Genomic DNA, 12482 nt, shown 5'->3' with positions numbered 1-12482 from the left:
ACCGGGAGAAACTCAGCCGGCTGCCTGTCTAAAGGCTCTGCTTTCTCACGTGTCGTTCCAGTCCTGCCGAAGCCTCACCGAGATGTCGTGCTACCTACAGCAGTGCCTCCCTCCAGTCTACCAGCACCCCATCCCCATCAAGTGCCCGCCGATGTACGCTGCCAGACATCTGTCAGTGCCTACCTGGCACTCGACGCTGTGCACCCCACAGTATGTGGCCCCCTGCATCCCCCGGCAGCGGATCATGTCCTCCAGCTTCTCCCAACAGCAGTGTGTGACCAAGTGCGTGCCGCAGCAGCAGTATGCAACCAAGTGTGTGCCGCAGCAGCAGCGTGTGACCCAGAGCATCCTACAGCAGCCATGTGTAACTCGGTGCGTGACAACTTGTGTGCCGCAGCAGCAATGCGCAACCAAGGATGTGTCGCAGCAGCCTTGTGTGACCAAGTGCGTGCCGCAGCAACAGTGTGCGACCAAGGAAGTGCGGCAACAGTGTGCAACCAAGTGTGCAACCTATGCCCCCCAGCAGCAGTGTGCGACCAAGTGCATCCCGCAGCAGCAGCATGCGACCAGGTGTGTGACCACATGTGTGCCACAGCAGCCGTTCCTGACCAAGGGCGTCCCACAGCAGCAGTGTGCGACCAAGTGCATCCCGCAGCAGTGTGTGACCACGTACAGCCCACAGCAGCAGTGTGCGACCAGGTGTGTCACCACGTGCGTCCCACAGCAGTGTGCAACCAAGTGTGTCTCGCACCGGTTTGTGACCTCTTGCGCCCCACAGCAGTGTGCCACCACGTACGTCCCGCAGCAATGCGCGACCAGGTGTGTGACAACGTGTGTCCCACAGCAGTGTGCCACCAAGTGTGTCCCACAGCAGTGTGAGACAACATGTGTCCCACAGCAGTGTGTGACCAAATGTGTCCCACAGCAGTGTGCCACTAAGTGTGTCCCACAGCAGCAGTGTGTGACCAAGTGTGTCCCACAGCAGTGTGCCACCAACTGTGTCCCACAGCAGCAGTGTGTGACCAAGTGTGTCCCACAGCAGTGTGCCACCAAGTGTGTCCCACAGCAGCAGTGTGTGACCAAGTGTGTCCCACAGCAGTGTGCCACCAAGTGTGTCCCACAGCAGCAGTGTGTGACCAAGTGTGTCCCACAGCAGTGTGAGACAACTTGTGTCCCACAGCAGCAGTGTGCCACTAAGTGTGTCCCACAGCAGTGCGCGACCAAATGTGTCCCACAGCAGCCGTGTGCCACCAAGTGTGTGCCGCAGCAGTGTGCGACCAAATGTGTCCCACAGCAGCAGTGTGTGACCAAGTGTGTCCCGCAGCAGTGTGCCACCAAATGTGTCCCACAGCAGTGTGTGACCAAGTGTGTCCCACAGCCGTGTGCCACCAAATGTGTCCCACAGCAGTGTGTGACCAAGTGTGTCCCACAGCAGTGTGCCACCAAGTGTGTCCCACAGCAGCCGTGTGCCACCAAATGTGTCCCGCAGCAATGTCAGTCGGGTGGAGTAAAAATTTCGAGTCACTCTAAAAAATACTGCTCTGCCTCCAAATGGCCCTGGTAAAAAGGAAGGCTCGCGGAAAAAGAGCGAGGTACAGCTTTGGGGCAGGGGTTCTTTATCTCCTCGTACCACCTGCCGACTGGTTCCTATTGCTTAAGTCTGCTTTATCTCTTTTTTCCAGTACTTCCCCTGTAGCCCAGCTCTGTTTTGGGCCAGGGTGCGATACTGTTTCCATGGCTGCACTCCAGGTGCCTGTGGCTTGTACCTTAATCTGCTACAAGGCATAGTTTAGTGGGATGCTATTAAATTCTCACCTAATTGAAATGAATAGTGATTTTTTTAAAAATTTGAAAAAAAAAAGAAATAGAAATGTTTAAGAAGTCCAGATCACAACAGCATCAAGAGGACTTGTGTGGCCGGCGGAGGGCTGGCCCATGCCTAGCTCCGGGTTTAGTCCTGGCCTTGGGAGACAATGTTCAGGTTAACCTGGATTCCACGAGGCTGCGAGTTCTCCAAAACAGCTGTTTTCACTCACAGATTTGGAAGCCAAACGTAAATTTGCTAAGCAAGTGGTATACGAATCTTACTCCAATGGCCTTCATTTCAGAAGGTGGCCAGAAATCCCTGCTGCTTTAAAACACTGACTCTGCGTTGACTTCAGTAGAGTCCCCAAACAAGACAGGATTTCTGACTCGGTGAAGTTAGTCCTTGCTAAAATTTTATATATGAACGTTTTTATTCACTTGGTTGCTTTAATTAATATTGAAAACACAACTTGAAACAAAAGAAAGTCTTTGAAATAACACTGAAAGTTGTAGCACGACTATTTTATAAATGTTTGAGCTAGAAAAGCTATTAACTATATTCTTTATGCTGCTTGAAGATGTGTACTATACACTGTATTGAAAACAAACCATATATATCTATATGTATACTTACATTATACATATATATATACTTAAATAAATATAGTTGTCTGACCTCAGATAAATACTTTGTCTTTTTGCTCTCTGGTGTTCTTTATTAAATATAGTGAACTCCCGCCTGAAAAATATAAAAATCCTGTAATATACCCTATCATTAGGAAAATGAGTAGTAGCTCACGCTAAGTAGATCATGCGTATTTGGAGGGCAGAAAACAAGTGTCGCAAGACGAAGAGGAGGGTGTGACTGGGGCCGGGACGCTGCCTCACATCCTGCCCTGCTCCACCCTTTCTGGGTGACCTTGGGGTGCCACCACGGACTGCCCTCTGAAGGCAAGGAGGTGTCTAAGACTTGAGCATCTAGCAATGTCGAGGTGGCATCTGGCTGCTTCCCCAGGGTGCTCAGTGGGTCATGGGAGAGCAGACCCTTTTCACACCTTCTCCTGAATGTCCAGTGACGATGCTTTGGCCTGGAGAGGCAGGGTGCAAGAGCAGCAGTGACAGTGCCCCTCCTTCCACCTTGCAGAGCCATGGATGCTCTCACAACCCAACGTTTTTTGTCCGCTTTAAAACCAAGAAATGAGCAACGGTGTGGCCTTCTGAGGAGTCGTCACATCATTGTGGCTTTCCCATAGGAGCCAGAGCCCAGGGGATCATTAGGAAAATCTTCCTGGGTGGTGGGTGGCCGGGTGGTGTAGGACCTCAACTCACACGGGTGGAGCGGCTGCCAGAACGTGGGGCTTGTTTTGGAGGCGGTTGCGACAAAGTCTGGTTCTGACCCTGGCTCTGACTCACGCTGCTCCGCCAAGTGACCACAGTGCAATGTGCCTCGGTTTCCCCTGTGCTTAATTGGGAATAATAATAGCCCCCACAATAATGTCCCATGTGGCACTGTGCGTCTCTCTCAGATGAAAGGACTTTACAGATGCTAATTAAGAACATTCGGATGACAGGGCATGATGTTATCATCAGATTAATATTTTGCTACCTACATTGGAAACACTAAACTGAATATTAGCATTACTTGAAGGCTACTTGATCTGGAGCTTGCCTAGGAACTGGATTTATGGAGCTTATAAAAATTGTATTAATCTGCTTACCTGCTCTCTGATGCCAGCTTGATTCCTAAAATCTTGGGTCAGATCATTTAACATTAAAAAGGGCGTTGTAGTTCAGGGGAGTGAAACTATGAAAATTAGAGAAATGCAGGTTGGATTCAGTGCTTTTGTCTTCAGTTGCGGAAAATAAGATAAGCCTAGAGAAAGCATTCTTCCCTTTGGTTTTTGTAGCTCTTGAAATGTTGGCATCAACTAGGAAAACATGCACTTTGTATTTTTTTCTATGATACTGAGGGAGATTTTTTTTGTTGGAAAAATCAGAAATGTAAATAACAAACCTACCTGCAGGCTTCTGGATTTTCTGGTGAAAACAGAAATAGAAAATTTACTCAGTGGTTCATAAGCTGGAGATCAATATTCCTCTTCAAATCATAGAATCATAGAATAATTTAGGTTGGAAACGAGCCTTAAGATCATTGGTTCCAACCATAAATGATGTTGGATCACCATCAACTGATGTTGACCAGTAACACTACCAAGTCCACCAATAAACGGTGTCCCTAAGCACCATATCCACACGTCTTTTAAATACCTCCAGGGTTGGCAAACCAGCAGCATCCCCGGTGCTTCATATAGGTCAGAAATTTTCCATCTACTCCATTAAAAGTTAAATTATTTCACCTCTTTTTATTTCAATGTGTGGGACCTCACCTGAATTCCCAGCATGCTAGAACCCAATTCATAGGTGTCAGATTTGCATTAAAGGAATAAAAATGCCAGGGCCTTCGTTTATGCAGATATGACTACGTAAAAATGCATTCCCTGCCAGCACTTACTCTCATGCCACTGTTAATTTTCCCTTGGGTTTGTTCATGGCATAAACAGGGAACAAAGGGAGGGATGACTGGTGCAGAGACTGTGCAGCGGAGCAGGAAATGTGATTTGTGTTTTCAGGACACGAGCCTGGTTTGATTCAGCCGCCTTTCCCTGGGCCTCCCCAGTGCTCCTGCTCATCCCTTCTCCCCTTTGTGGTGCCGGAAAAGCATCACCTCTTTTGGCAGCTTATTCACTTTGTGGCAAGTCTTTTTTGGTAGCCGTCTTGCCCTTAGCCCAAGGCTTTCTCAGTCCCAATCATCTGTCTCTTCCTTGGGTTCCCTGTGTAAGTGAAGGAAGTCTGCATGCCACAGTAATTATGGTCTGCAAAAAGTTGCCGAGAGTCCTTCCTGGATGGCGTTTTCAAAGGCACCGAAGGGACTCATGCATGCAGCGCCCATGGAAATGACGAGTCCCTTGGGCAGTCCCTTTGGTGGTCTCAGCTGCAATCTTTTTCTGGGTGGAAAGGTGTATTTTAGCTGGCCTGGATTTGCAATGGGCGGGCAGGGATGCCTTGGCATCATGCATGGGATTCGTAGCGTGAGGGCAATGAGCAGCCCCTCATTGACATGACAACCCATGACAACAGGGTGTTGTTGGCCGGCCAGGGGCTTCACTGGTTTGGCCCATTGGATCGGGACTTTCCCCCTCACGACGCTCACAAGTAAGCCAGATGTCCCGGCAGTGCCAGCCAGTGATGGCAGCCCTGCAGAGCGAGGACAGCCATTCCTGCCGGCGTGAAGCTGCACGTGGCTCGGCCGGGACTGGCAGGCAATTAGAGCATCACCCAGCCAAACCGCCTCACTCCCCTAGGGCACTTATTCACTGTATAAAAGCTCTGCCATCGCGGGGCTCTCCTAGGCACTTCTCTCCGGTTGTTCTCACTGATGAAGTGGGTAAGTCTGGCTTTTAATGGAGCTCCTGAAATGCTGTTTTATTCCTGGGTGGCCGGAGCAGGCAGAGGTCCTGCCTGTGTACTCGCGGAGAAGCATCCTCTGGGGGATGCTGCCTTCAGCACCAGCATGTGTGGCTCTAACGGCTGGAGCGTCTCCTCCATGCTAAACTGAAGAATATTGGGAAAGCGCTTCCAGATGGACCGTGAAGTCAGGAGTGGGATTTGTGGGCTTTTTTACACTTTCTGTTAGTTCTAGTCCAAAGGCAGCTGTTGACTACATAAAGGGCTCGATGCTGGCAGGAGTCAGATATGAGCTTGCACGCGAAAAGGCGACTCCTCTAAAGGAAGTGGTGTGGAGAAATTTGCTGCTGTTTTACAGAATTTAAACGGAGCAACTTTTCAGGTAATAGCAAGAAGCTGACCAACTTCAGTGCCAATGTGAAAGTCAGCAGAGAGGCTCTCTAGCTAAGTCTGACCATGTTAAAATTTCTGTCTAGGCTAACAATGATAAAAATAAGTCTGAGATGCAAACAACCCGTGGAAGTAAATAATCCCCCCTGCTTTAGAAGCTTTTTATCTTGATGAGCATCACCAGATACTTTAGCATTGTACACGCAGCAGTAGCAATTGCTCTCATTGTTTTTCAATGGGTTGTTTTCATTAGTCGATGATTATTATAATTGTAGTGATAATAAGTTTTCCTAATGATAGTAACACACAGCATTGTTATTGGTAACAGCCACCCAGTAACAGGCTTTTGGAAGATAAAACGCCTTACTGTAATTATAGAGAGAACTGGGGGTGTTCAGAAAATACAGTTTCTTTACAGTCATTTATGCCTTAATCTCCAAACAACGTTGAAATGAAAAAAACATTTTCGATCGGAGTACCTTGCACGTCAGTGGTTCCAGCACCTGGTGTGCTCAAAATAATCCTGTTTAAACTCAGAAAACTCCCTGAAACCGGTGTTTCCGGAGTGGGGAATGAGATGGGATGGTTTCTCCTATGACTCCCAGGGCCAAGGCAAAGTGAGACATTTCACAGTGGTTTCAGGAGGAAAGCGTGGACCTCCAGATGGTGCCACATGGTCCCTTCCTCAGGGATGCGGTCTCGGCTAGACTCCCCTTCGTGCTGCTTGCACAGGGGCTGCCAGGATGAGGTTTCACTATCAGTCAGAGCTGCTATGCCAGGCACTTCGACAGTGGGTCTTCAGGTTACCATAACAAAACCAGGACACTATGGCTCGGTATGACTGTAGTGCAGGACTAGAGGCTGCTTTAAATGGGTGCAACTCTCTCAACTCAGCGAAGCTTGAGCAGTTAACACTGGCTGAGATTTTGCCTTGATAGCTTCTCCTTTCCTGTTATGGTTTCACCAAATACTTAGAAACAGTCCTGTTGTATTGCCTCTTTTCTTTTGTTGAAGATGCCTACACAATGGTATGAAGTTGGGACTGCAAGGATTGCAGAGGCAGCGAAGCTGATGCTATGGTAGCAAGCTCAGAGCCTGTAATTACACGCTGCCAGCCCAGCAGACCCCTGTGGGACCAGGAATCGGCAGGCAGGCAGGCAGGCAGGTCGTACGTGCTGAGCTCCATGCTGCCGCAAACCTATCCTTACCCTCAGCTAGCTAATATAACCTCAGCTTGGGTTTGCCCGCATGAACTGCAGCCACACCTGAGTATGACAGCATGGACATACCTTTAATTTTGGCTTGCCTTTCATCTCTGGTGCTTGGGAGTTGCGGGACATAAACTTGAAAGGATGTCCCAGTGGGGACACAGGAGGTTTCCAGGCAGTAAGGCAGATGGTCATAATGTCACTTCTTGGTGAAATGCTCTGATGGACACTTAGCTGGTCTTTGAAGGGTGGCATGAAAACACCCCAGTTTGCCTGGCTCCAATCCCTGATTGTTTCTGAGCTCTTAAGAGAAGGGTGTGGGGGCACGAGCTGAGAACAGACTCTCCTCTCCTCACCTGGGTAATCATGGCCTGGTCTTGAGTCACTGAGAGCCTCTGACCTTCAGGAGAGCTAGGGTGCGGGCTTGCCATGTTGAGATGCCTGCAGGGAAACTCTGAGTCTTGCATCACAAAAAATGGCCGATGCCTATGTGAACTGTCTTTTTCCTGCTTCTTTCAGGCATAAGGACCTTGCATGACCATGCACTATTATGGGGAGCGGTATAAACACCTGTACCTGCCAGGATCGGGGTATGTCACCGAAAGCATCCAGCAGTGCACGCCCCAGACCGATGCATGCAGTACCACATGCCACCCAGTGAGCGTGATCAAGAGCCCGATGCCGAGATGGCAAAGCTACGCGCAACCTTTCACTTATGTGTGCCCACAGCCAAGCGTGACCCAGGCACCTCTGCTGTCTTGTCAGCCCTATGTACAGGAGTGTGTCCTGCTGTACCCTGAGCCTTGCGAGACCACTCGCCTTCTGCCTTGCAGGAAGCCCAGCCTGAAGCTGAGCACAATGCAGAGTTTCCAGCCCTGTGAGACCAGCCGCCCCGAGAAAAAGCATACGGCCAAGAGCCTCCCACCGTGCGCACCCAGGTGTCCAGAGCCAGGCAAACTCAAGTTCCCACCATGTGGGATCAAGTACTCATCCTCGTGCAAGGACGAATGCAGGTCGCAGAAGATATCCAAATGCTCATCGCAGCGGTACGGCACAGAGCTCCGGTCCCTGCAGGGGACAACCAGCAGCTATTCCCTGCCGCTGCAGGGAGTCACTGAGTGCCCCCCGCAGCAGTGCATAACGCAGTCTTTCCTGCAGGAGTACGTGGGCGGGTTCCCCCAGCAGAAGTGCATGAAGGGCTACCCGACCCAGGAGTGCGTCACCACCTACTCCTCGCAGCAGAATGTAACCAAGTGCCTGCCGCAGCCACACGTGCCCAAGTGCCCCCCTGGGCAGGGAATAAAGGAGCGCTCCTCACAGCAACACACAGCCAAATGCTCGCTGCTGCAGGAAGGAGCCAAGCACAAGAGCTCATCGACGCAACACCTAAGCAAGTCCAAGTGCCTCCACCCACGGGCCACCCAGCACTCGACGCAGCATCATGCAGGGGGAGTGAAACATTCAAGCCACTCCAAGAAGAGTCGCTGTGCTTCAAAATGGCTGTGGTAAAGGAGATAAAGAAGTAGTTGTGAAAACAGCGAGCTGTGTAGCTGAGGTCTGAGGTTATTTTTCTCCCCCGATCCCATTCCTAAACCCCAGTGAAGCTTTGGCCTTATTTTACCCCTTATTGTATCCATGTTAAACTCATAGAGTGCATTGCTTTTCTTTTTTGACCACGCTTCAGTTATTCCTGCAACAGAAAAGATGTTAGTGAGAAGTTAAGTAACTCTGAGCAGGTGCTCAGGCTTTGAACTTCAAACCGATACAACCCTGTTACAGTTACACCCCGAGAGGTTTTTACTGTGACTGGATCAATTATATTTGCCAGTTGTCCCAGTCATATTAAACTCAGGTTGCAGCTGGATTCCTGCTCTCTGTCTGATTTATTTTCCATTTTTTAAAGCTGTTTCTAATACCTACTACTGGAAAAAACTATTCCTTGTTGTTATACCACTCCTTCGTGTAAAGTAACGGCAGTAATCACACTCTTAAGACTAGATTTGCCGTCTGTGGGAACAGCTCTTGGTGTTGAAAAGTTACCCAGAGACCTAGTAAAAGAAGCAGCGCGGGGTGGTATTTAGAAGAAGGCTTGACTAAAGAAATGAGAGTCATTAGCAGCCCTCAGACAGTTTACTGTCTATCCAGGCTTACCTCGGTCGCACCCGCATCGCAGAGGAGCACACCGCATTTGCACGCAGGTCACACAGGAGAGCTTTCCGTCCTGCACCCTGGGACGAGGGCAAGCTTCCCCCAGGTGTCCCCTGCTCTGCAGTTTTGTCCCTGGACAAACCACTGCTGAGCAGATTATGAAATGGCTTGTGTGGGATAGTCCCTGGCAGAGCAGGAGGGAGAAAGGACGCTGCAGAAGGTCTCTTTTGATGCTGGGACCCTGAGCTGGCCCTGTCTGCGTCGGATGGGTGATCAGCATCAATAGTCTGTGGTTATAAAATTGCAGCCAGAGGGAAAACTAACTTTCAATTCCAGCTGTTCCTTGACAATAACGTTTTCGTAGACAGCAGGAAATAGTTATTGTGCTTGGTCAGTATTTTGATTTCCTAGTATATATATATGTAAGGGGCAAAGTCCCAAAGCACATGTCTTTGCACACCTGCCCTACACCACAGCCTCTCCCAGGAGGTGCTGCTGGGGCAGCACTGGGGAAGCAGAAGCTCTCTGCCACCATCTAAAGGTGCAGTGGGAGAACCGGCGGCTCTTCCCATCGCTGCCTTGCTCTGCTCAGCCAGCTCCCTGGGCAAATCCCAGCAGGAAAACTGCCTCCTATCTCCTTGGCTTCCTCTGCAGTGCCCCAAACAGACCAAGCAGGATTTCTATTGACTCCTTTTTCTAATAAAGTGATAGATTTGCCTGTAAAAACAGAGACTGATGCTACCAGCATTCCTCCAGGATTAGGAGGACTCTTGCTCCCCATGGGGAGACAGAATTCATTTTAACTTCTGATAAACCTTGGGGAATTAAATGAAAAAGAGAGGAAAGGCCTGGGCAAGTAGCTCCCCCCTGACTATCTAACAGGGGATCAATCCCTTTCTTATACCAGCTCTATTAAAAACCTGGCTCCTCTCTACCCTGGCTCAACCCAGGCACCAGCACAATCAGAACAGGCAGTGAGGCCCAGAGGTCTGCAGCCATTAGAGGGAGATGGAGGTTCACAATTAAGGCGCAAGGGTGGCACAGCCCAGGGGAAGCTCTCCCACCTGCATTTATCCCACTTGCATGGTTTAAAAGACTCTGTTGATCTCAGTCGCTCTTGGTCCCAAAAGGATCCAAACTCCCCTTCAGTTAGCATGGGGAAGATGGCATTGATCAGCAGAAAAGGGTTTCCTTTCAAAAATCTGAGCTTCTGTTTCTGTGGTTTTGCTCCTGATAAATGGGTTATGCTGACATGATAATTTAAAACCCTGATATCTCAAAGCAACCACTAAATGGTGCCTGAACTTTTACTGGCTCTCTGCATGAGGATGGTTTTTATGCTCTTCTGTTCCCTCTCTCCTCCCACTACCTGCTCTGGCAGCAGACCCTGGTCTCCCTCATCAAATGGATTAGTAGGTGGGATCTGCTCCAGGAGAGGTCATGAATGCTGCAGAAAAAGGTCCTTGTGGCCCAAATCACAGAATCACAGAATCGTATAGGTTGGAAAAGACCTTTAAGATCATCGAGTCCAACCGTAAACCTAACACTACCAAGCCCACCACTACACCATGTCCCTAAGCACCTCATCCAAACGTCCTTTAAATACCTCCAGGGATGGGGACTCCACCACTTCCCTGGGCAGCCTGTTCCAGTGCTGGACAACCCTTTCAGTGAAGTAAAATTTCCTAATATCCAGTCTAAACCTCCCCTGGCACAACTTGAGGCCATTTCCTCTCGTCCTATCACTTGTTACTTGGGAGAAGAGACCGACCCCACCTCTCTACACCCTCCTTTCAGGCAGTTGTAGAGAGCGATGAGGTCTCCCCTCAGCCTCCTTTTCTCCAGGCTGAACAACCCCAGGTGCCTCAGCCGCTCCCCATCAGCCTTGTGCTCCAGACCCTTCCCCAGCTCCGTTGCCCTTCTCTGGACACGCTCCAGCCCCTCAATGTCTCTCTTGTCGTGGGGGGCCCAACACTGGACACAGCATTCGAGGTGCGGCCTCACCAGTGCCCAGTACAGGGGATGATCACTGCCCCAGTCCTGCTGGCCACACTATTGCTGACACAAGCCAGGATGCTGTTGGCTTTCTTGGCCACCTGGGCACACTGCTGGCTCATATTCAGCCAGCTGTCAACCAGCACTCCCAGGTCCTTCTCTGCTGGGCAGCTTTCCAGCCACTCTTCCCCAAGCCTGTATCGTTGCATGGGGTTGCTGTGGCCCAAGTGCAGGACCTTACACTTGGCCTTGTTAAACCTCATACAATTGACCTCGGCCCATGGATCCAGCCTGTCCAGGTCCCTCTGCAGAGCCTTCCTCCCCTCCAGCAGATCAACACTCCCGCACAACTTGGTGTCGTCTGCAAACTGACTGAGGGTGCACTCGATCCCTTCATCCAGATCATTGATAAAGATATTAAACAGAACTAAACAAAAACAAAACCCAGAACTAAACAAAAACTAAACAGAACTAAACAAAAAGTGATGTGAGGCAGTGCTGCATCCTTGTGGCAGTGATAGCCGACTGCAGGCCGGGCTGCCTGAGCCAGAGCGTAGCCAGCAGCTGCAGAAAAGTGTTGGTTCCCCTCCAGCCGGCATTCAGGAGGCCACATCCAGAACTCCGTGTCCGGTTTTGGGTGCTCAGCACAAGCCATGGACAGCCAGGAGCGAGTCCGATGAAGGCTGCAGGGTGGTCAGGGTGCTGGGTGCAAGAAGCGAGAGGCTGGGAGAGCTGGGTGTGTTTGCCCCGGAGAAGAAAACACTGAAGGGACAGTTTATTGCTACCTTCGCCCACCAAATGAGTGTTTAGAGCGAAAACAGGCTCCACTCCGAGGTGGACAGCGACAGGGTGAGCTACAAAGCGGCTTATTCTTTTGTTGGGCTTGCTTTGCACAGCCTTTCCATGCAACCACATGTCCAAAGCAGTTCTAGTGCAGGATCCCCCAGCTGGACAAACTCCACATTGCCCATGTTATTAAGAGGCGTAAGATGTTTAGCGTTGTGTTTCTACTCCCATTTCCAAAGGTGTTTTTGTGCAGAAGGCATCATAACTTCTAAAAATTAAATGGCAACCTTGCTGTCTTTTCTTCCTACAAGGAAGACTGGGAGGTGTAAATGAGTTTCCAGTTTGGAGTATTTGGATGCTCTGCAGGTAAAGTGGCATAGAAACAGGAATTTCCATTTTTCCAGACACTTTTCTCATTTTTAAGGAAGAAGGGTATGACGAGAAATTGGTTCAGAAGTTACCAAGAGATCCATAAGCTACCTGAAATTGTCAAAGAACATGAAATACGATTTTTAACATAAATTGCCAGCAATCTCTAGTAACAGAGCTCAATGGAGTTAGCCTCCGTTGTGAGCTATGAATTTGGGGCCTGGCTTTTTGGATAACTGTGTGTGAACTTTTCATTGTCTTTTGTGAGAGGATGGGGAAAATAATCCCGACAATTAGAGACTGGTGAGGTGAGGT

At 49.7% G+C, this 12482-nt stretch overlaps 2 protein-coding genes across 2 annotated transcripts; both read left to right on the top strand.

Moving 5' to 3' along the window:
* The first annotated feature begins 82 nt into the window (after window positions 1-82).
* On the top strand, window positions 83-1564 carry LOC142420927 (uncharacterized). The gene has a single exon (XM_075525264.1). It carries the CDS (start codon window positions 83-85, stop codon window positions 1562-1564), a length of 1482 nt encoding a protein of 493 aa, XP_075381379.1.
* Window positions 1565-7409: 5845 nt separating this feature from the next.
* On the top strand, window positions 7410-8378 carry LOC142420698 (uncharacterized). Its single transcript, XM_075524882.1, has one exon. It carries the CDS (start codon window positions 7410-7412, stop codon window positions 8376-8378), a length of 969 nt encoding a protein of 322 aa, XP_075380997.1.
* Window positions 8379-12482: the final 4104 nt, after the last annotated feature.

Source organism: Mycteria americana, chromosome 25 (genome assembly GCF_035582795.1).
Source record: "Mycteria americana isolate JAX WOST 10 ecotype Jacksonville Zoo and Gardens chromosome 25, USCA_MyAme_1.0, whole genome shotgun sequence".
NCBI classification, from domain to species: Eukaryota; Metazoa; Chordata; class Aves; order Ciconiiformes; family Ciconiidae; genus Mycteria; species Mycteria americana.
Note: the sequence above shows the minus strand (reverse complement) of the source record. Positions and strands in the feature narration are given on the sequence as shown.

Excerpts from the sequence above, each read along its gene's own strand:
- LOC142420698 (XM_075524882.1), top strand. The coding sequence starts at position 7,410 with ATGCACTATTATGGGGAGCGGTATAAACACCTGTACCTGCCAGGATCG.
- LOC142420927 (XM_075525264.1), top strand. The coding sequence starts at position 83 with ATGTCGTGCTACCTACAGCAGTGCCTCCCTCCAGTCTACCAGCACCCC.